The 22,198-nt window shown below is 46.2% G+C and overlaps 2 protein-coding genes and 1 long non-coding RNA gene across 3 annotated transcripts in view; 2 read left to right on the top strand and 1 right to left on the bottom strand.

Annotated features, from left to right (window-relative positions):
- LOC137349137 (zinc finger protein 229-like) overlaps positions 1-22,198 on the bottom strand; it is a 99,329-nt gene that overhangs the window by 63,822 nt on the left and 13,309 nt on the right. Inside the window, exons 4-5 of the mRNA XM_068014519.1 lie at positions 12,262-12,268; positions 6,921-7,073 (exon numbers count right to left, since the gene is read on the bottom strand). Of these exons, the coding sequence (XP_067870620.1) occupies positions 6,921-7,073; positions 12,262-12,268 (160 nt within the window). The remainder of the gene's footprint in view (positions 1-6,920; positions 7,074-12,261; positions 12,269-22,198) is intronic.
- The window catches only part of LOC137349164 (zinc finger protein 208-like), a 92,662-nt gene that overhangs the window by 41,242 nt on the left and 29,222 nt on the right, over positions 1-22,198 (top strand). The window lies entirely within an intron of this gene.
- The window catches only part of LOC137349178 (uncharacterized), a 40,657-nt gene continuing 28,102 nt past the window's right edge, over positions 9,644-22,198 (top strand). The window contains exons 1-2 of the long non-coding RNA XR_010969271.1: positions 9,644-9,917; positions 16,905-17,052. This is a non-coding gene — a long non-coding RNA (uncharacterized lncRNA). The remainder of the gene's footprint in view (positions 9,918-16,904; positions 17,053-22,198) is intronic.

The raw sequence follows: 22,198 nt of genomic DNA on the forward strand, positions 1-22,198 counted from the left end.
TGATACTGTGAAAATGGAATTCAATCCAGAGAAGTGTGGGGTAATGCATTTGGGGAGGGTGAAAAAGACAAGGGAATCCACAGTAAATGGTAGGATACTAAGAAATGTAGAGAAACAGAGGAACCCTGGAGTGCACGTCCACAAATTCCTGAAGGTGGCTGGACAGGTCGATAAGGTGGTTCAGAAGGCGGACGCGATGTTTTCTTTTATTGGCCAAGGCATAGGATATAAGAACTGGGAGGATAGACCGGAACTGTATAAAACACTGGTTAGGCCACAGCTGGAGTACTGTGTGCAGTTCTGGTCACTGCATTACAGGAAGAATGTGACTGCATTAGAGAGGGTACAGAGGAGATTTACAAGGATGTTGCCAGGATTGGAGAATTTTAGCTGTGAGGAAAGATTGGTTAGGTTAGGGTTGTTTTCTTTGGAACAGAGGAGACTGAGATGTATAAAATTATGAGGGGCTGAGATAGAGTGGATAGGAAGGAGCTGTTTCCATTATCAGAGAGGTCAATGACCAGGGGACATAGATTTAAAGTAATTGGCAGAAGGATTGGAAGACAGTTGAGAAATCTATTCACCCAAAAGGTTGGGGGGTTGGTGTCTGGAACTCACTGACTGAAAGGGTGATCGAGGCAGAAACCCTCATCACATTTAAAAAGTACTTGGATATGCAATTGAGGAGCCGTAACCTACGAGGCTACAGACCATGAGCTGGGAACTGGGATTAGGCTGGGTAACTCTTAACGGCCAATGCAGACATGATGGGCTGAATGGCCTCCTTCTGTGACATAACTTTTCTATTTGAACATTTGGGGTTTGTTTCTGCTGATGTGAATAATCCCTATAACGTGGCTGGAGTTTACTATACAGACAAATGTCAAATAAATCAGTTTTGTTTTAAACGCATTGTTGTAGATTTTTGTCTTTCCACCTGGCTGGAGATCAGAAAGTACAATCTGGGGGGAGGAACGTACGGCAGGAACAGAACTTCAGCCTGAACACAGTCCTTCAGGATCACACTGAGAGGGACAAATGGCACTTTGGTCTTTCTCGTCTCTCTTCACTGACAGCAAAGTCCCCGTGTGGGTTAATCCTGAGGCCTGTAAGAAATGTGTCCCAGCCGCTCTCTTCCATGGTTCAGAGCTCCTGGGCACGGAACAGAAGGCTCCTTTACAACTGTGTTTCGAGTCAGGAAGAACAACAGTGAATGCTGGAAACGTGCTGTCAAATCAGAGATTGGTGTAAAACTGAGATCTGTTCCTGACTGAAAGTGATACGGCGGGTTTAAGCTTCCAGTCTGAAAATAACTGGTAATTATTCTGTGTTTGTGTGACAGTTCTGAGTCGACCATTTTAAGGCACGTGTGAACTCATTTAAAATACACTGGTTTAAAATAAATTGGTTAAAGTCTGCAACACAGGAGCCTGTTAACTGCTGGTACACTTATACAACAGACATTTGATCTCCAGATAAAGAAGGACCTGCAGCGAGTTTCCAGGGATTCCCCGTTGTATTGATGTGTGAGTGTTAGACATCTCTTCCATCTCTTTGGCCTCCTTATCTCGAGAGACAATGGGTAAGCGCCTGGAGGTGGTCAGTGGTGTGTGGAGCAGCCAATTCTAGAGTGACAGGCTCTTCCACAGGTGCTGCAGAAAAATGTGTTTGTCGGGGCTGTTACACAGTTGGCTCTCCCCTTGCGCCTCTGTCTTTTTTCCTGCCAACTGCTAAGTCTCTTCGACTCGCCACACTTTAGCCCCGCCTTTATGGCTGTCCGCCAGCTCTGGCGAACGCTGGCAACTGACTCCCACGACTTGTGATCAATGTCACAGGATTTCATGTCGCGTTTGCGGACGTCTTTAAAGCGGAGACATGGACGGCATGAAACATTAGACATCAGGATAACTAAAAATACACAATTTGCCAGCTCAGAAGGGACAATTCTCTACCAATTCTCTAGAAATGGGGACTGGGTGGGGAAACTTGAGAAACACACAGTGTGAGCTGTAAACCCATTTAATAACCTTCAGGTGCCACGTTTGCAGCTGTGGGGTTTTCTCCAGGTAACAGGCCCAGGTTAATAGCCACCTGCGTTCCAGCTGTTTTGGAGGAACTGAGGATTAATAAACTGCAACATCAAAGGAAAAGAAACTGAGCTCAGTTAAAAAAGGGGCCTGGGGGAGGGGAGGGAGGGAGGAACCATTTGGGACACAGCACAGGGCAGGAGGTGCCCCCTCCCTGGCTCCACAAAGACTCCCCTTGGATTGGGTCACACCTGGCTCAATGTGCAGGAAGGTGCAAGCTGCTCGGCTGAGCTGTGGACTGGGAGGAGTGGGGGGTTTGACTGACAGGCCTGGGGAGGGGGATATCAGGGCAGGTACACACACTGCTCCCCCTTTTCCTCCTGGGCTGTTTTACTGGAGTCGTGTTGCTGAGTGTGTCTAAACTCTGTCTCCCTATCCCGGTAATGTCGGTGGATTGTAGGTTGCTGTGAGTGTTGGATTATATTGCCTCTCCTCATTCTCCCACTCTGAATTCCAGGCTGCAGGTTTAGTTTAGAGATACAGCACTGAAACAGGCCCTTCGGCCCACCGAGTCTGTGCCGACCATCTCTGGCGGCTCGATGTGCCTGAAACATTAACTCTGTCGTCTCTCCCTCCACTGATGCTGCCCGACCTGCTGAGTATTTCCAGCATTTTCTCCTTTTATTTCAGATTTCCAGCATCAGCAGTATTTTGCTTTGGTTTTATTGCAAACGTTGCTCCCAGAACTGAGTTGAGAAACACAGACGGACCAATTAGGAGCTGGTTTGTATTTATTTTATTTTTCTATTTAGAGATACAGCACTGAAACAGGCCCTTCGGCCCACCGAGTCTGTGCCAACCATCAACCACCCATTTATACTAATCCTACACTAATCCCATATTCCTACCACATCCCCACCTGTCCCGATATTTCCCTACCACCTACCTATACTAGGGGCAATTTATAATGGTCAATTTACCTATCAACCTGCAAGTCTTTTGGTGGTGGGAGGAAACCGGAGTACCCGGCGAAAACCCACGCAGACACAGGGAGAACTTGCAAACTCCACACAGGCAGTACCCAGAATTGAACCCGGGTCGCTGGAGCTGTGAGGCTGCGGTGCTAACCACTGTGGCTGTTGGATGTGGAAGTTGGTCCCTGACCTGTGTTGGTCTTTTTTGTTGCATCAGGTTGAGCAGTAGTGGAGGTGGAGAAGCTGCTGGGTTTAACCCCGAGTATCTTTGAGCCCAGTCGGGCCCAACAATTTCCAATGTGAGACTGTCACAGGAGGTAGATTGGAAGGGAATGTGCAGTAGGGCGCATGCAGGACCATCCTGGGCCAGGAAGCAGGAGGAGAGAATGTTGTGAATTTCTATCCTGACTGACAGTGATGGCTTTGGTAAACTCTTTTTACAGGGTATAAGAATGGGAGGATTTACAGGCTGGAATGTCAAGCAAAAATCATGTCAAGGTGACTCGATTTCATCAGGACCTGAATATCATCGGGTTTTGAATGTTGAAGAAGAAATGTTTGTCTATTCTGACTGTGCGAAAAGATTTCAAACATCAGTGTGACTGGAAACAAAGTGAGACGCACACATGAGTGAGAGTGTTACAGGTCACTGACTGTGGAAAAAGCTTTAACCAGTTACACAGCCTGAAAAAAAAAATTACAGCTGGAAAACTGTTTTAAATGTTCTGACAGTGAGAAGAGCTTTAAAAGAACAAGGAATCTGTGGAGACACCAACGCATTCACACTGGGGAGAAGCCGTTCACCTGCTCCAAGTGTGGGAAAGGATACACTCAGTCATCCAACTTGCTGAGACACCAGAGAGTTCACAAGTGATTGCAGGGGTTGGATTCTGCTGTTATTGCTGGTGTTAATCACATCCAGAACTGACTCATGACTGGAAGCATGTTTCCTGCGGGGTTCCACAGTGGTATATATTAATGATTTAGACTGAGATGGAAGGGGCATGATATCGAGCAGAATGTACAAAAATGTCAGGGACACTTACTGTCCCTCTGGAAGAGTGCCCAGGAGAGAAACTGATGGGTTTCTCTTATCATTGGGTTCAATGTTGTTCTTAACGAGGTAATGAATGTCAGTGCCTGGAAACGGGACTTTCAGAGCACTGCGTGTCTGCTTGACGCACTCTCCTGTCAGATACAGAGTAAAACTCCATCTACACTCTTCCGTCAAACACTTCCGAGGGCAGATACATGTGCATGTTACCGATACCTTCCCTGGATACCAAGACTAGGAGAGGCACTCTGGAATATACAGGGAGCTGAGACCTGGCCACGAGAATAACCGAACGTCTGAGAACTGGAATAATCTACAGTAATGATGAGATGTTAGTCCTGGCTCGTTGCTTACATTCTCATCTCTGCATTTGTAGGTTGTGGGTTCAAATCCGCATCCAGAGACTTGAGCACAAAATCTCGGCTGATATTCCAATGTAGCACTGAGGGAACACTACAGTGTCAGAGGTCCCATATTTCACATAACACCTTCAAACAAGACCCCATCTGTCCTCTCAGATGGACGCAAATGATCCCACACAGTTATCTCGAAGAGCAGAGGTTTTCTCCCCAGTGTGCTGTCAATATTCATCCTTCAGGCAACATCACTAATGTTACGGCCACGTGGTGAGATTTGGGTTGTCCCCACTGTTGAACTCCCACCTGACCACAGCAAGTGTGTTTGTTATAAGGGTTTGGCCCCTTGGTGTTTTATTTGTCAAATGAACAGACAGTGACAGGCTTTCTTGTAGGTTTTAAAACAGAAAATCAATTGCTTATTGATCAATACACCTTATCCTGAAATTGTCACAACCACATCCACTCACACACAAGAAACAGATAGAGAGGGAAAAAGGGGGAAGCAATTAGAAGTGTGGGGGGAGGGGGTGGTAGATTTCTGGGGAGGTCATGGTAAACCTGTTGAATTCTCTTGGAAATCCAGTTCCCGTTGTTTGCAGGCCTGAGGCGTTTTTAGATTTCTCTCTTGGTTGAAAGTTCAGTTGAAGTCAGTGGATCACTTCTAGTTCACTGCTGTATAGAGTGGATACAGAATTCTGTAGCAGGGCATGTGTTTCTGGTTTGATGGAAACAAGCTTCTGGACACTGCCGCCTTTTTTCTCTGGCGTCTCTCTCTCTCTCTCTCAGCTGCTTTTGAAGATAAAGCTGCATTACTTCTCACCTCCGGGTAGGAGACACTTTGGTCTCTTCCCAGTGGTGATCGCACAATGGCCCAGGATGTGGCTACTTCACACCTTCTTTGTTTCAGAAGAACCCATTCAATTCTGGAATATTTGAGGATGGGTGCAATTGACACCTCTTAGCTTAAAACATTTTCCTTTGCTCCTGTCAGATCGGTTGAATATACAAAGTGCAAGTCCTTTTCCTTCAGCAGCCATTTTGGAGCATTGTTCACTTTTTAAAGAAAGGTCCATTTTTTAAAGGACAGTCAGTTTTTATAACTCTTCAGATTTTGTCCAAATTTGTATCATTGCACCTCTTGCGTGTGTGACACTAAGATTATGTGGTCATGGTCACCTTTCTGTTTGTGGGACTCGCTGTGCACAATCTTCATGCCATATTTCCAAAACTAAAAGGGCTTTCATTTATATAGCGCCTTTAACGACCTCGGAATGTTCTAAAGCATTTTACAGCCAATTAAGTTTTTTTGAAGTGTCGACATTATCGGAATGTAGGAAACACAGCAGCCAATTTGTACACAGCAAGATCCCACAAACAGCAATGTCATAATGACCAGATCATCTGTTTTACTGATGTCGATGAACGTATAAATATTGACCAGGACACCGGGGATAACTCCCCTGCTCGTCTTTGTAATAGTGCAACAGGATCTTTTACATTCACCTGAAGGGGAAGAAGGGGCCTCAGTTTAAATTTTCATCTGAAAGACAGGATCTCCAAGCATGTAGCACTCCCTCAGTACTGCATTGCAGTACCAGCCTTGATTTTTGTGCTCAGGTTGTGCAGAAAACTTGAACCCACGACCTTCTGACTCAGAGGTGAGAGTGTTACCCACTGAGTCACAGCTGTCAACAGCACTGAGTAAACATCAAAATAACTTCATTACCTGTAAAACACTGTGGGATATCCTGATGTCATTAAAGGCTCTATACAAATACAAGTCTTCCACAAAAAATGCAGAAAAGGCCCAAAAATGGTGCAGTAACAGGACATCAGTCTGTGTTTGATGCAAAGCTGATTTATTTGACATAAATCCAAAATAGTAAACTCCAGTCCAGGTACAGGGATTATGAACTGAAATAAATCCCAACATGGTCCAGTCCTGGATGTGATTAACAACAGCAATAACAGCAGAATCCAATCCCTGCAGTCACTTGTGAACTCGCTGGTGTGTCAGCAGGTGTGATGACTGAATAAATCCCTTTCCACATGTGGAACAGGTGAACGGCCTCTCCCCAGTGTGAACTCGCTGGTGTGTCAGCAGGTTGGATAAATCAGTGAATCCCTTCCCACACACAGTGCAGGTGAACGGCCTCTCCCCAGTGTGAACTCGCTGGTGTGTCAGCAGGGCCGATGAGTGAGTGAATCCCTTCCCACACACAGAGCAGGTGTATGGCCTCTCCCCGGTGTGAGTGTGTCGGTGTCTCAGCAGGGTGTAAGACTGGGTGAATCCCTTCCCACAATCTGAGCAGGTGAACGGCCTCTCCCCAGTGTGAGTGCGCTGGTGTTCAGTGAGATCAAATGATCGCTTGAACCCAGTCCCGCAGTGAGAACACCTGAATGGTCTCTCATCAGTGTGAACACGTTGATGGGACATCAATTCAGCAGGACTTTTATAGCAATTCCCACAGTCTGGACATTTAAAAGGTCTCTCGTCAGTGTGAACTCGCCGGTGTGTCAGCAGGTTGGACGACCGAGTGAATCCTTTCCCACACTCTGAGCAGATGAACGGCCTCTCCCCGGTGTGCCTGCGTCGGTGAACTTCCAGTTCTGATGGGTAATTGAATCCCTTCCCACAGTCCCCACATTTCCACGGTTTCTCCATGATGCAGGTGTCCTTGTGTCTCTCCAGGTTGGATGATCAGTTGAAGCCTCGTCTACACACAGAACACGTGCACAGTTTCTCCCCACTGTGAATGGTGTGATGTTTTTTTCAGGCTGTGTAACTGGTTAAAGCTCTTTCCACAGTCAGTGCACTGGAACACTCTCACTCGGGTGTGTGTGTGTGTGTCTCGGTGATTTTCCAGTCACACTGATGTTTGAAATCTTTTCCCACAGACGGAACAACATTTCTCCTTCCACATTCAAAGGCCAATGATATTCAGGTCCTGATGAATCGAGTGACTCTGTCAGATCCTGACGTGATGTTTAGTTTGAGTTTCCCGTCTGTAAATCTTCCCCTTCTAATGTGCTGTAAAAGGAGTTTACAAAGGTCATCACTGTCAGTACAGAATAGAAATTCAGAACAAACAATTCTAGTTTCTAAGGAACATTCTTTCCTCTCTTGATCTCCCCAAACATAGAGTCATAGAGTTATACAGTACAGAAACAGGCCCTTCGGCCCATCGTGTCTCTGCCGGCCATCAAGCACCTATCTATTCTAATCCCATTTTCCAGAACTTGGCCCGTAGCCTTGTATGCTATGGTGTTTCAAGTGCTCATCTAAATACTTCTTAAATGTTGTGGTCCATTCAAACTAAGCCAAAATAAGCAACAAAGTCCCAACAATAGCAAAGGGAACCCACCTAACTCGGCCAGAATGGCATTACCAGTGTCTTATTAGGCCCTCTGTACCCTGAGGTACCCGCAGCCCCCCCGCCGGGCGCAGAAGATATCAAGTGTGCTCCTTCTCCAGGGTCACCCGGCCACGGACAAGACCACGAAAGAGAGACCGGCAGTCAGAGTGACACCCCCACCCCACGCCCAATACAGTCCCTGCACATCCTGGACCTACACATTGCTGTTTTAACCAGGCCCAAGAGCAGGTCCAGGAGAAGATCCACTCAGTTACCCACCTCCCTCCACACCGAGCAACCAAAGAGGAGAGTGGGACTGAAGTGTAACCAAAGCTTTTGATAAGATTCAACACGGCAGATTCGTCACCAAAGTAAAAGCCGATGAGATCCAAGGCAAAGTAGGAGCCAAAAATGGCTCAGAGGCAGGAAGCAAAGGGTAATGGTTGATGGTGTTTTTGTGACTGGAAGACTGTTTTCAGTGGGGTTCTGCAAAGCTCAGTACCAGGCCCCTTGCTTTTTGTGGGATATATCAATGATCTGGACTTTAAGGTGTATGAGCAAGAAGTTTGCAGATGATAAAAAAAATTGACCGTGTGGTTGATAATGAAGAAGAAAGCTGTAGACTGCAGGAAGATATCAATGGACCAGTCAGGTGTGGAGAACAGCAGCAAATGGAATTCAATCCAGAGAAGTGTGAGCTAATACATTTGGGAAAAGTGAACAAGGCAAGAGAATACACACTAAATGGTGGAATAATGAGAAGTATAGAGGAACAGAGGGACCTTCCCCATTTACAGAATCTCCCTGTCCAGTCCCCATTTCTCCACCATTTAGAGACACTCCCTGACCAGTCTCCATTTCTCCTCCATTTAGAGACATTCCCTGACCAGTTCCCATTGCTCCCTCATTTAGAGACAATCCCTGACCAGTCTCCATTTAGAGACATTCCCTGACCAGTTCCCATTGCTCCCTCATTTTGAGACAATCCCTGACCAGTCTCCAGTTCTCCTCCATTTAGAGACGCTCCCTAACCAGTCTCCATTTCTCCTCCATTTAGAGACATTCCCTGACCAGTTCCCATTGCTCCCTCATTTAGAGACAATCCCTGACCAGTCTCCAGTTCTCCTCCATTTAGAGACGCTCCCTAACCAGTCTCCATTTCTCCTCCATTTAGAGACGCTCCCTAACCAGTCTCCATTTCACTTCCATTTAGAGACGCTCCCTAACCAGTCTCCATTTCACTTCCATTTAGAGACGCTCCCTAACCAGTCTCCAGCTCTCCTCCATTTAGAGACATTCCCTGACCAGTTCCCATTGCTCCTCCATTTAGAGACACTCCCTGACCAGTCTCCAGTTCTCCTCCATTTAGAGACGCTCCCTGCCTCTCCTGGATTTTGGGACAGTCTCTGCTCTCGGCTCTTTGTTGAGATTCGGCCCGGAGGGAAGCGGTGGAAGCCGCGGCTGGGGGTTGATCTTGTTGTTTGTTTGGATCTCCCTGTTTAGATTGTCTCCTGACTCCACACTCGGTGTGTCTGCAGCCTGCGAGCCCCGGGCTTTATTAACCCGCCTCCCTCTCACCTGCTGGAACCGCACTCTCTGCCTCAGGCCTTGCCGGTAGCGCATGCTCAGCTCGCACCACCCGCCCGGCTGATTGACGGATGATCCGGACCAATAGGAAGAGCGGGGGCGGGTCTGGAGGACGGGACGGGCCGCGGGTCCTCCAACCAATCGGAGCGAGTGGAGGGCGGGGCTCGCGGCACGAAGTGGGCGGGGCGCCTGTAGCCGCTGGCACCGCCCCCTTTTGCTATTGGTCAGGACTTTCCGTCAATCACCCGGACATTGAGGCGGCATGCGCAGTGCGGAACAGTGTTTGTTTCAGGAGCGGGCGGGGAGACCAAATGCTGGAAGGTGGAATTTGGCTTGTGGATGGCTCGTTTTTCAGCTGGCACAGACACGATGGGCCAAGTGGCCTCTTTCTGTATGGACTTTCTATGATTCATGATTCTATCCACTCCTTTTACAGGGGTTAAGAAGGGGAGAATGTGCAGATGGGGAAACTCAGACCAAACATCACATCAAGATCAGACAGAGTCACTCGATTCATCAGGACCTGAATATCATCGACCTTTGAATGTGGAAGGAAAAAGGTTTGTCTGTTCTGTCTGCGGGAAAAGATTTCAGGCATCAGTGTGACTGGAAAAGCACTGAGATACACAAAGCCCTGCTTAGACCACACCTGGAGTGCTGTGCTCAGGTTTGTGCACATATCTTAGGATGGATTTATTGGCTTTGGAGGCAGTGCAGCGTAGATTTACCTGAATGATACCTGGACCCCAAGGGTTAAATTACGAAGAGAGATTACACAAATGAGTCATGGTCATTACAGAGAAGGAGGACATTCAGCTTTTTGATTCCATGCCAGCTCTCTGTAGAGCAATCCAGTCAGTCCCATTCCCCCCGCTCTATCCCCGTAATCCTGCAGGTTTATTTCCCTCAAGTGCCCATCCAATTTCCTTTTGAAATCATTGATCGTCTTTGCTTCCACCATTCTCGTAGGCAACGAGTTCCAGGTCATTAACACCAACAGTGTAAAAAAAAAAAGTTCTTCATCACATCCCTTTAATCTGTGTCCCCTAGTCCTACCATCAGATAATGGGAACAGCTTTTCTTTCTCTACCTTGTCTAAACCTGCCATAATCTTTACACCTCTATCAGATCTCCCCTCAATCTCCTTTGCTCCAAGGAGAACAACCCCAGCTTCTCCAAACTAATCTTGTAGCTAAATTCCCTCATCCCTGGAAACATTCTGGTAAATCTCCTCTACACCCTCTAAAGGACCTTCACATCCTTCCTGAAGTGTGGTGACCAGAACTGTACATAATACCCCAGTTGTGGCCTAACCAGAGCTTTATAAAGGTTCAGCATAACTTCCCTGCTTTGCACTCAAAACCTCTATTTATGAAGTCCAAGATCCCATTTGCTTTGCCAAATACTCTCTCAATATGTCCTGTCACCTTCAATAATCTGTGCACCTGAATCCCTGGGTCCCTCTGCCCCTGCACACTCTTTATAACTATTAAATGTCCATTGCCTTGCCCTGTCCCTTCTGCCAGAATCATCACCTCTCTATGAGGGTTGTATTCTGTGGAATTTAGATGATTAAGGGGTGATTTGATCAAGTTTTCATGTTTTTAATTGGAACTGATCAGGGGGTAGATGGAGAGAAACTATTTCCGTTATTTGGGGAATCCAGTACTGGGGGCACAGTCTAAGATTAGAGCCAGACCTTGCATTGTACTCCATCTGCCAATTTTTTCCCCACTCACTTAACTATCTATTTCCCTTTGCAGACACTTTGTTTCCTCCTCACAACTTGCTTTCCTACTTACATTTGTATCATCAGCAAATTTGGCTATAATCCACTCAGCCCCTTTACCCATGTCATGAATATAGTTCGGAAGTAGTTGAGGCCCCAGCACTGACCCGTGTGACACTCCCCTAGTTACAGTTTGTCAACCTGAAAATGCCCCATCAATCCTGCCTCTCTGTTTCCTCTTAGTCAATCCTCTAATCATGCTAATAAATTACTCCCAACACCATGAACCCCTATCTTGTGTAATAACCTTTTATGTGGCACCTTATCAAATGCCTTTGGAAATCCAAATACACTACATCTACTGGTTCCCCTTTATCCTCCCTGTTCATTATATTCTCAAACAACTCTAATAAGTTAGTCAATCATGATTTCCTTTTCATAAAACCATGGGTGCCTCTGCTTGATTGTATTATGATTATCGAAATTTCCTCCTACTTCCCTAATAATGTTCTCCAGCATTTTCCCAATGGCAGGTCAGGACTTGTGTCTTGTAGATGGCGGACAGACTTTGGGGAGTCAGGAGGTGAGTTACTCGCTGCAGAATTCCCAGCCTCTGACTTGCTCTTGGAGCCATGGCTACTCCAGTTCAGTTTCTGGTCAATGGTAACCCCCAGGATGTTGATAGTGGGGGATTCAGCGATGGTAATGCCATTGAATGTCAAGAAGAGATGGTTAGATTCTCTCTTGTTGGAGGAAGTCATTGCCTGGCACTTGTGTGGCATGAATGTTACTTGCCACTTAACAGCCCAAACGTGGATATGTCCAGCTCTTGCTGCATCTGTACACGGGCTGCTTCAGTATCTGAGGAGTCATGAATAGTGCTGAACGTTATGCAATCATCAGCAAACATCCCCACTTTTGACCTGATGATTGAAGGAAGATCATTGATGAAGCAGCTGAAGATGGTTGGGCCTAGGACACTACGCTGAGGAACTCCTGCAGTGATGTCCTGTGACTGAGATGATTGACCTCCAACAACCACAACCTTGCACTTGGTATGACTCCAACCAGCAGAGAGTTTTCCCCATGATTCCTATTGACTCCAGTTTTTCTAGGGCTCCTTGACGCCAAACTGGGTCAAATGCTGCCTTGATGTCAGGGGCAGTCACTCTCACTTCACCTCTGGAGTTCAGCTCTTTTGTCCTTGTTTGGACCAAGGCTGTAATGAGGTCAGGAGCTGAGTGGCTCGAGCGGAACCCAAACAGAGCGTCAGTGAGCAGGTTCTTGCTGAGCAAGTACCGCTTGATGGCACTGTTGACGACCCCTTCCACTTTGCTGATGATTGAGAGTAGACTGATAGGGCGGTAATTGGCTGGGTTGGATTTGTCCTGCTTTTTGTGCACATGGATAACTGGGCAATTTTCCACATTGCCAAGTAGATGCCAGTATTGTAGCTGTACTGCAACAGCTTGGCTGGGGGCACGGATAGTTCTGGAGCACAGGTCTTCAGTAGTATTGCCAGAATGTTTTCAGGGCCCCATAGCCTTTGCAGTACCAGTGCCTTCAGTTGTTTTTTGATATTGTGTAGAGTGAATCAGATTGGCTAAAGACTGGCATCTGTGATACTGGGGATCTCAGGAGGAGGCCAAGATGGATCATCCACTCAGCACTTCTGGCTGAAGATGGATGCAAATTCTTCAGCGTTGTCTTTCGCACTGATGTGCTGGGTTCCCCCCCATTATTGAGGATGGAGATATTTGTGGAGCCTCCTCCTCCTGTTAGTTGTTTAATTGTTCACCATTCATGATGGATATGGCAGGGCTGCAGAGCTTAGATCTGATCCGTTGGCTGTGGGATTGCTTCACCCTGTCTATCACATGTTGCCTCTGCTGTTTGAATTCAATATTCAGTATTTAGGAAGGACAGACAAAATGTAAAAGGCGGTGGAGTTGCATTGCTGGTTAAAGAGGAAATTAATGCAATAGTGAGGAAAGCTATTAGCTCTGACGGTGTGGAATCTGTATGGGAGAGCTAAGAATCACTAAGGGGCAAAAAACGTTAGTGAGGGTTGTATATAGACCCCCAAACTGTAATGGTGATGTTGGGAATGGCATTCAACAGGAAATTAGAGATGCATGCGATAAAGGAACATCTGTAATTATGGGTGACTTTAATCTGCATATAGATTGGGCAAATCAAATTAGTCACAATACCGTAGAGGAGGAATTCTTGGAGTGTATACGGGATGGTTTTTTGGTCCAATATGTTGAGGAAACAACTAGAGAACAGGCCATCCTAGACTGGGTATTGTGTAATAAGATCATAAGAACTAGGAGCAGGAGTAGGCCATTCAATAAGATCATGGCTGATCTTTTCGTGGACTCAGATCCACTTACCCGCGCTCTCACCGTATCCCTTAATTCCTTTATTGTTCAAAAAGATATCTACCTTAGCTTTAAAAACGTTTACTGAAGAAGCGTCAACTACTTCACTGGGCAAGGAATTCCATAGATTAACAACCCTCTGGGTGAAGAAGTTCCTTCTTAATTCAGTCCTAAATCTGCTCCCTCTAATCTTGAGGCTATGCCCTCTTGTCCAAGCTTCACCTGCCAATGTAATGAGAGAGGAATAATTGACAATCTAGTGGTGCGAGACCCCTTGGGGATGAGCAGCCATAATATGATAGAATTCTTCATCAAGGTGGAGAGTGACGTAGTTGATTCTGAGACAAGGGTCCTGAATCTTAGTAAAGGAAGGTATGAGGCACGGGTTGGCCATGACGAATTGGGAAACGTTACTCAAAGGGATGACGATGGAGAGGCAATGGCAAACATTTAAAGAGCGCATGGATGAACTGCAACAATTGTTTTTTTTTAGAGATACAGCACTGAAACAGGCCCTTCGGCCCACCGAGTCTGTGCCGACCATCAACCACCCATTTGTTACTAATCCTACACTAATTCCATATTCCTACCACATCCCCACCTTCCCTATATTTCCCTACCACCTACCTATACTAGGGGCAATTTATAATGGCCAATTAACCTATTAACCAGCAAGTCTTTGGCAAGTGGGAGGAAACCGGTGCACCCGGAGGAAACCCACGCAGACACAGGGAGAACTTGCAAATTCCACACAGGCAGTACCCAGAATTGAACCCGGGTCGCTGGAGCTGTGAGGCTGCGGTGCTAACCACTGCGCCACTGTCTGGCGCAAAAATAAAATGGGAAAGGTAGCCAAACCATGGCTTACAAGGGAAATTGGGATCGTATTAGATCCAAGGAGGAGAAATATAAAATGGCCAGAACAAGCAGCAAACCTGAGGATTGGGAGCAGTTTCGAATTCAGCAAAGGAGGACCAAGGGATTGATTAAGAAGTGGAAAATAGAATACTAGAGCAAGCTTGCGGGGAACATAAAAACTGACCGTAAACGTTTCTTTAGCTATGTGAAGAGTAAAAGATTGGTGAAGACAAACGATGTCCCTTACAGTCAGAAACAGGGGAATTTATTATGGGAATAAAGAAATGGCTGACCAACTAAATGCATACTTTGGTTCTGTCTTCACAAAGGAGGACACAAATATCATACCAGAAATGCTGGGGAACACAGGGCTTAGTGACAGAGAGGAACTGAAAGAAATCAGTATATGCGCTTTAATTTGACATGCTAATCTCTTATGTGGGACTTTGTCAAAAGCCTTCTGAAAGTCCAAATAAACCACATCCACTGGCTCCCCCTCATCAACTCTACTAGTTACATCCTCGAAGAATTCTAGTAGATTTGTCAAGCATGATTTCCCTTTCGTAAATCCATGCTGACTCTGCCCGATTCTACCACTGGGATGCATACCATCAGGCCCTGGGGATTTATTGGCCTTCAATCCCATGGGATTAGGGGTAGTGTATTGCGATGGATAGAAAATTGGTTGGCAGACAGGAAACAAAGAGTAGGGATAAATGGGTCTTTTTCCAAATGGCAGGCAGTGACTAGTGGGGTACCGCAGGGATCGGTGTTAGGATCCCAGCTATTCACAATATATATTAATGATATAGATGAGGGAACTAAATGTAGTATCTCCAAATTTGCAGATCACACAAAACTGGATGGGAGGGTGAGTTGTGAGGAGGATGCAGAGAGGCTTCAGGGTGATTTGCACAAGTTGAGTGAGTGGGCTAATGCATGGCAGATGCAGTATAATGTGGATAAATGTGAGGTTATCCACTTTGGTAGCAAAAACAGGAAGGCAGATTATTATCTGAATGGCTATAAACTGAGAGAGGAGAATATGCAGCGAGACCTGGGTGTTCTCGTACACCAGTCGCTGAAGGTAAGCATGCAAGTGTGTGGGAGAAGTTTTGCTGTGCTTGCTAATTATTACTTAACTTTGTAGAAACAGAAAAACAGGACGCAGCTTGTAGCTAACCTAACCAACGGTCATAAAATGTAGACAGAGCAACTAACCACAATTAGCTGTCACATGGTCGAGACCGCACTCATGACAGATATGGAGAGTGGGCAAAGACTGTTCGTTGCTGACTCTTCCGCATTTATCGTGTTTGTGCAACCACAATAAATCCTCGTGATCTGTAGCTCTTTGGAGTAGCACTGGACCGCCTTTAGGAAAGGTGTGCACCCCATGATATCATGCAATAAAGTGTTTATTCTCAAAGTCTGAGTCCAGAGAATTTGTTCAACACTTTGGCATAATCTGGATTTCTCCAACAAGGTGCAACAGGCGGTAAAAAAGGCAAATGGTATGTTGGCCTTCATAGCGAGAGGATTCGAGTTCAGGAGCAGGGCTGTCTTGCTGCAATTATACAGGGCATTGGTGAGGCTGAGGCCCCGTGTTTACCCCGCGGTGACAGGCAGCGAGGGCACTGGCCGCCATCTTGGACGGGGCAGGGTCTGGCAGCAGAGTGGGCGTGGCTTCAGGATCTCTGTTCCCGACCCTCTCCTAGTGCCCTAGAGTTGGAGCCTCCTGGACAATAGAGTTTTAAGCAGCTTTACCCACTCCCAGGCTGCATGTGATGTTTGCAGCCTAGAGGAGTCCATGGTCCATGTCAGATATTCAGTGTGAGAGGTTACAGTCCTTGTATAGTTACCTTTAGGGGCTGCTCCTCAACGTTTTAGTTACAGTTTAGCCTCATTCTCCTAATCTTTGACCTCTCGGTGTGGAGGGGGTGGGGGGGTAGGGGCGGTGGGTAAGTTGAATGATCTCATCTTGGACCTGCTCTTGGGTCTAGTTAACACAGCATTGTGTCGGTCCAGGATGTGCAGGGACCATATTGGGAGTGGGGTGTTACTCTGGCTGCTGGCCTCTCTTCTGTGGCCCTAAAGAGGGAGCTTGCTTGATCCTTTCTGCGACCAGTGAACACCTGAGGAAACAGAGTGTCTCATTGACACTGGTAACAACATTCTGGTCTGTGTATCTGTGACCTCGATCCCTTTGCTCCTCTGCCCCATTTAGACTCTTATTTTCCAAGTAGTTTGTGGCCTCCTTATTCTTCCTACCAAAATACATCACAGCACATTTATCTATATTGACATTCATTTACCAATTACAATCCCATTCTGCAGCTTTACTGATGGCTGTGTGCATTTTATCGCAGTTTTCCTCAGGAGTAACTCCATCTCCCAATTTGGTGTCATCCACAAACTTTGAAATTGTACTTCCGATTCCCGAGTCTAAATCGTTTGTGTAAATGGTGAATAACAGTGATCCCAGCACCGCTCCCTGTGGAACACCACTTCCCACCTTCCGCCAGTCTGAGTAGCTACTCTTAACCCCTACTCTCTGTTTTCTGTTTTGTCACCAGCTCGCTATCCATAACAGTTTGTACAATCTGCAAGGTGACCAAGATCAGGCTGTGTGGAGTGAAGGACCAGGCAGCAGAATGGATGGAAAGATGGTTACAACACAGAAATCAAAGGGTTGGATTTACGAGGAGTTCATAGCCGTGTCTGGTGAGTGTGACTGTCCACCCTCATTGTGTGAGCTCTTCCTCTACCCTCGATCCCTTTCCTCCTCTCCCCCATTTAGAGTCTTACTGCACTCAACATTAACAAAATAGTCCAATTTTAAACACAGTGCAGGATCAGCAAGACCCGGGGGTGCATGTGCACAAATCATTGAAGGTGGCAGGACAGATTAATAAAGCTGTTTAATAAGCAGACCAGATCCTTGACTTTATAAATAGAAGCCTAGAGTACAGAGGCAAGAAGGTTGTTCTAAACTTTTATAAATCACCAGTTAGATCTCAGCTAAGTTATTGTGTCCAGTTCCGGGCACCAGACTTTGGAAAAGAATCAAGGCCTTGGAGAGGGTGCAGAGGAGATTTACTAGAATGATACCAGGGATGAGGGGTTTCAGTTCTCTGGAGAAGCTGGGATTGTTCTCCTGAGAGCAGAGAAAGTTAAGGGGACATTTAATAGACATGTTCAAAATGATGAGGGATTTTCACTGAGCAGAGAGGGAGACACTGTTTCCACTGGCAGGAGGGTCAGTAACCAGAGGACAGAGATTTAAAATAATTGACCAATAAAGCCAGTGGGAGGAGGTGAGGAGAAATGTTTTTAGACAGTGAGTTGTTCTGATCTGGAATGCACTGCCTGAAAGGGTGGAGGAAGGAGATTCAATAATAACTTTCATAAAGGAATTGGTTAATAATTCAGAAGAGAAATTTTCCAAAGCTATGGGGAAAGTGCAGGGGAGTGGGACTAAGTGGTTAGTTCTTTGAGAGCTAGCACAGACATGATGGACCGAATGGCCTCCTTCTGAGTGCATGATGATATGAAATGATGATGATCAGGGAGCATCTGCATAAGAAGGAGAAATAGAGAGAGGTCAGTGAGAGTCCATCACCAGAAATGGTATATATTACAACAGACAGAGTGGGCCAGAGTGTCACAGAATCGTTACAGTGCAGAAGGACGCCATTCGGCCCATCGTGTCCGCACCGGCTCTCTGAAAGAGCAACTCCCTCAGTCCCATTCCCCTGCCTTCTCCCCATAACCCTGCATATTCTTCCTTTTCATGTAACAGTCTAATTCCCTGTTGAATGCTTCAATTGAACCTGCTTCCACCACGTTCTCAGGCAGCACATTCCAGACCTTAACCACTCGCTGCGTGAAAGTTTTCCCTCATGTCACTTTTGCTTCTCTTACCAAATACTTTAATTCTGTGCCCTCTCGTTCTCGATCCTTTCAGGAGTGGGAAGAGTTTCTCTCTATCTACTCTGTCCAGACCCCTCATGATTTTGAATACCTCTATCATATCACCTCTCAGCCTTCTCTTCTTCAAGGAAAACAGTCCTAACTTCTCCAATCTACCTTCATAACTGAAATTCCTCACCCTTGGAACCATTCTCGTGAATCCTTTCTGTACTCTCTCCAATGCCCTCACGTCTTTCCTCAAGTACGGCGCCCAGAACTGGATGTAATACTCCAGCTGAGGCCGAACTAGTGTCTTATACAAGTTCAACATAACCTCCTTGCTCTGTACTCTGTGCCTCTATTAATAAAGCCCAGGATACTGTATGCTTTATTAACTGCTCTCTCAACCTGTCCTGCCACCTTCAATGATTTATACACCTATACACCCAGGTCTCTCTGCTCCTGCACCCCATTTAGAATTGTACCCTTTATTCTATATTGTCTCTCCATGTTCTACCGAAATGAATCACCTCACATTTCACTGCATTGAACTGTATTTGCCACCTGTCTGCCCATTCCACCAACATGTTATGTCCTTTTGAAGTTCTACACTATCCTCCTCAGAGTTCACAATGCTTCCAAGTTTCATATTATCTGCAAACTTTTAAATCGTGTCCTGTGCACCAAGGTATAGACCATTAATATATATCAGGAAAAGCAAAGGTCCCAACACTGACCCCTGGGGAACTCCACGACAAACCTTCCTCCAGCCTGAAAAACATCCATTAACCATTACTCTTTGTTTCCTGTCACTCAGCCAATTTCGTATCCATGTTGCTACTGTATCTTTTATTCCATGAGCAACAAATTCGCTCACAGGTCTGTTGTGTGGCACTGTATCAAACGCCTTTTGAAAGACCATGTACACCACATCAACTGCATTGCCTTCATCAACCCTCTCTGTTACCTCCTCAAAAAACTCCAGCATGTTAGCTAAACATGATTTTCCGTTAACCAAATTCCCACACTTAGCAAATTAGCAGCTTTCACTGTCTCCAGCTCCCTCTCTTGGATCACTGTTTGTACTGTAAGAGACCAGAACAAGACCTCCTCCCTCACTGCACCAAATTCCCACACTTAGTAAATTCCCAAGTTCAGCACTCATTCGAGCAGAACTTTGTGTTATTTCTTTGTGCGTTAACAAAACCTCCTGTATTTATACTGGCGAGAATTCCATCGACCTGAGTCAGGCCCTGCTGACTAGGGAACCAGTTCTAACTAGCTAACAAAGGAATTAGCAGCTGAAAAAAGCAAGCAGCTTGTTTACCACTAAGACTGAAAGAAACTACAATTTAATACGAAAGTTAAGGTAAATGCTCAGTGCAAACTTGACGAGTCTTTGGAAAGAGATCAAACCTTGACGTTTCCACACTTACCAAATTCCTGAGTTAAGCACTCTGTCGTGCAGCACTCAATTGAGCAGAACTTGGTGCAACTAGTGGTTCTGTTACATTAATCCAGAGGCCGAGAGTTCAAATTCTGCCATGGCAATTTGAGAATAGGAAGTCAAAATCTGCTGCTGCTCAGCCGGAGGAGGGGGAGAGAGCACGTACACACAGACAGAGTCAACACCTTCAGGGGAGGAGATGAGAGAGAGGAACCAGTGAGTGTGGAACTGAATCCAGCCAGAGTCAGCATCTTCAGGAGAGGAGAGGGAGGGGAACCAGTGAGTGTAGAACTGAATCCAGCCAGAGTCAGCACCTTCAGGAGAGGAGAGAGAGAGGAACCAGTGAGTGTAGAACTGAACCCAGTCAGAGTCAGCACCTTCAGGAGAGGAGAGGAGAGGGAGGGGAACCAGTGAGTGTAGAACTGAATCCAGCCAGTCAGCACCTTCAGGAGAGGGAGGGGAACCAGTGAGTGTAGAACTGAATCCAGTCAGAGTCAGCACCTTCAGGGGAGGAGAGGGAGGGGAACCAGTGAGTGTAGAACTGAACCCAGTCAGAGTCAGCACCTTCAGGAGAGGAGAGGAGAGGGAGGGGAACCAGTGAGTGTAGAACTGAATCCAGCCAGAGTCAGCACCTTCAGGAGAGGGAGGGGAACCAGTGAGTGTAGAACTGAATCCAGCCAGAGTCAGCACCTTCAGGAGAGGAGAGGGAGGGGAACCAGTGAGTGTCGAACTGAATCCAGCCAGAGTCAGCACCCTCAGGGGAGGAGAGGGAGGGGAACCAGTGAGTGTAGAACTGAACCCAGTCAGAGTCAGCACCTTCAGGGGAGGAGAGAGAGAGAGGAACCAGTGAGTGTAGAACTGAACCCAGTCAGAGTCAGCACCTTCAGGGGAGGAGAGAGAGAGGAACCAGTGAGTGTAGAACTGAACCCAGTCAGTGTCAGCACCTTCAGGGGAGGAGAGAGCAAACCAGTGAGTGTGGAACTGAAACAAAAACAGTAAATGCTCACCAAGTCTGGCAGCATATATGGAGAGAGACAGAGTTAACAGTGCATGTCTGTGTGGCCTTTCATCACAAACTAATGGACTAAGTATTTTCAAATCCGCTGGGCCTCACGACCTACATCCTAGGGTTTTTTCAGAGTTACCTGCAACAATAGTGGATGCATTGGTTTTGTTCTTCCTGAATTCCTCAGATTCGAGCACAGTTCTCAAGGATTGGTAGGTAGCAAACATAACCTTGCTATTCAAGAAAGGAGGGAGAATACGGAATTTATAGACCAGTTAGCCTATCATCAGTAGGCAGCAAATGCTAGAATCTATTATTAGGGACGTTGTTGTGCCGAACACGCACTTACTCTGAAAGAATCCGCGGAATCCGATCGGTGAAAGGTATATCGATATTTTATTCACACACTAAATCATCAAATATAAGCTCTCACTAACTTGTACAGTATCAAAACTCATCAAAGTACAAGCTCTCACTCCTTGCACAGTATACTACATGCCAAGACACGAGGTGATCAGTCTCGGACTTGCGGCTGCTCTTCTGTTCTCTGAGCCCCTGGCTCAGGGTACCTCCTCCAGTGTTCTTCCCCGGGGTTCTCGTACCTTCCTCAGTTTCAGTCAGGGGTTAAATCTTGTTTCCAAGACCCGCCCCTCTTACTTACTCATAGGGGTCTGGTGTACGGACATAATGATAATTCCTTATTTGGCTCTGAGAACCTGTTCAAAACTTCACAGTTTCCCATTACCTACTATGAGTCAAATCTTATCTGGTATCCATGACGACTCCCTTTATCTGCAAAGACAGGGTCTGGTACCATCAATATGTCTTATCTATACTGTTTACAATTCCTCGGCCATCTGTGTGCTGTGGCCCCTTTCTACTCATCCTCCCCATGCTTTAACACATTATTTATTGTTGTGTGCTGTGGCCCCTTTGTTTTAACTAAGTTTTAATGTGTTTTTACTATATGTATTTTTACTGGGTCTACAACGTGATAATCGTGTCCTTAGAAAATCATAATATGATTAAGCAGAGTCAACATGGACATCAAAGAGAAATCATGTTTAAACAATCTGTCAGTGTGTCTTGAGGATGTAACTAGTAAGATGGATAAGGGGGAACCAGTCGTGTATTTAGGTTTTCAAGAAGCATTTGATAAGGTGCCAGACCAGAGGTTATTACACAAAATCAGGACTCATGGGATTGAGGAATTAGCATGGATTGAGGATTGATTAATGGATAGAAAACAGAGAGTGGGAATGAATGGGATATTTTCAGGTTGGCAGGCTGTAACTAGCGAGGTACCGCAAGGATCAGTGCTGAGGCCTCAGCTATTTACAATCTATATTAATGACTTAGATGAGGGGATTGTGTGTAACGGGTCCAGGTTTGCTGATGGTACAAACTTAGGTGGGAAAGAGGAGGACGTAAAGTGGCTGCAGAGGGATGTAGACAGGCTGGGTGAGTGGGCAGGAACATGGCAGATGGAATACAATGTGGTGAAT

This window comes from Heterodontus francisci, chromosome 34 (assembly GCF_036365525.1).
Source record: "Heterodontus francisci isolate sHetFra1 chromosome 34, sHetFra1.hap1, whole genome shotgun sequence".
NCBI classification, from domain to species: Eukaryota; Metazoa; Chordata; class Chondrichthyes; order Heterodontiformes; family Heterodontidae; genus Heterodontus; species Heterodontus francisci.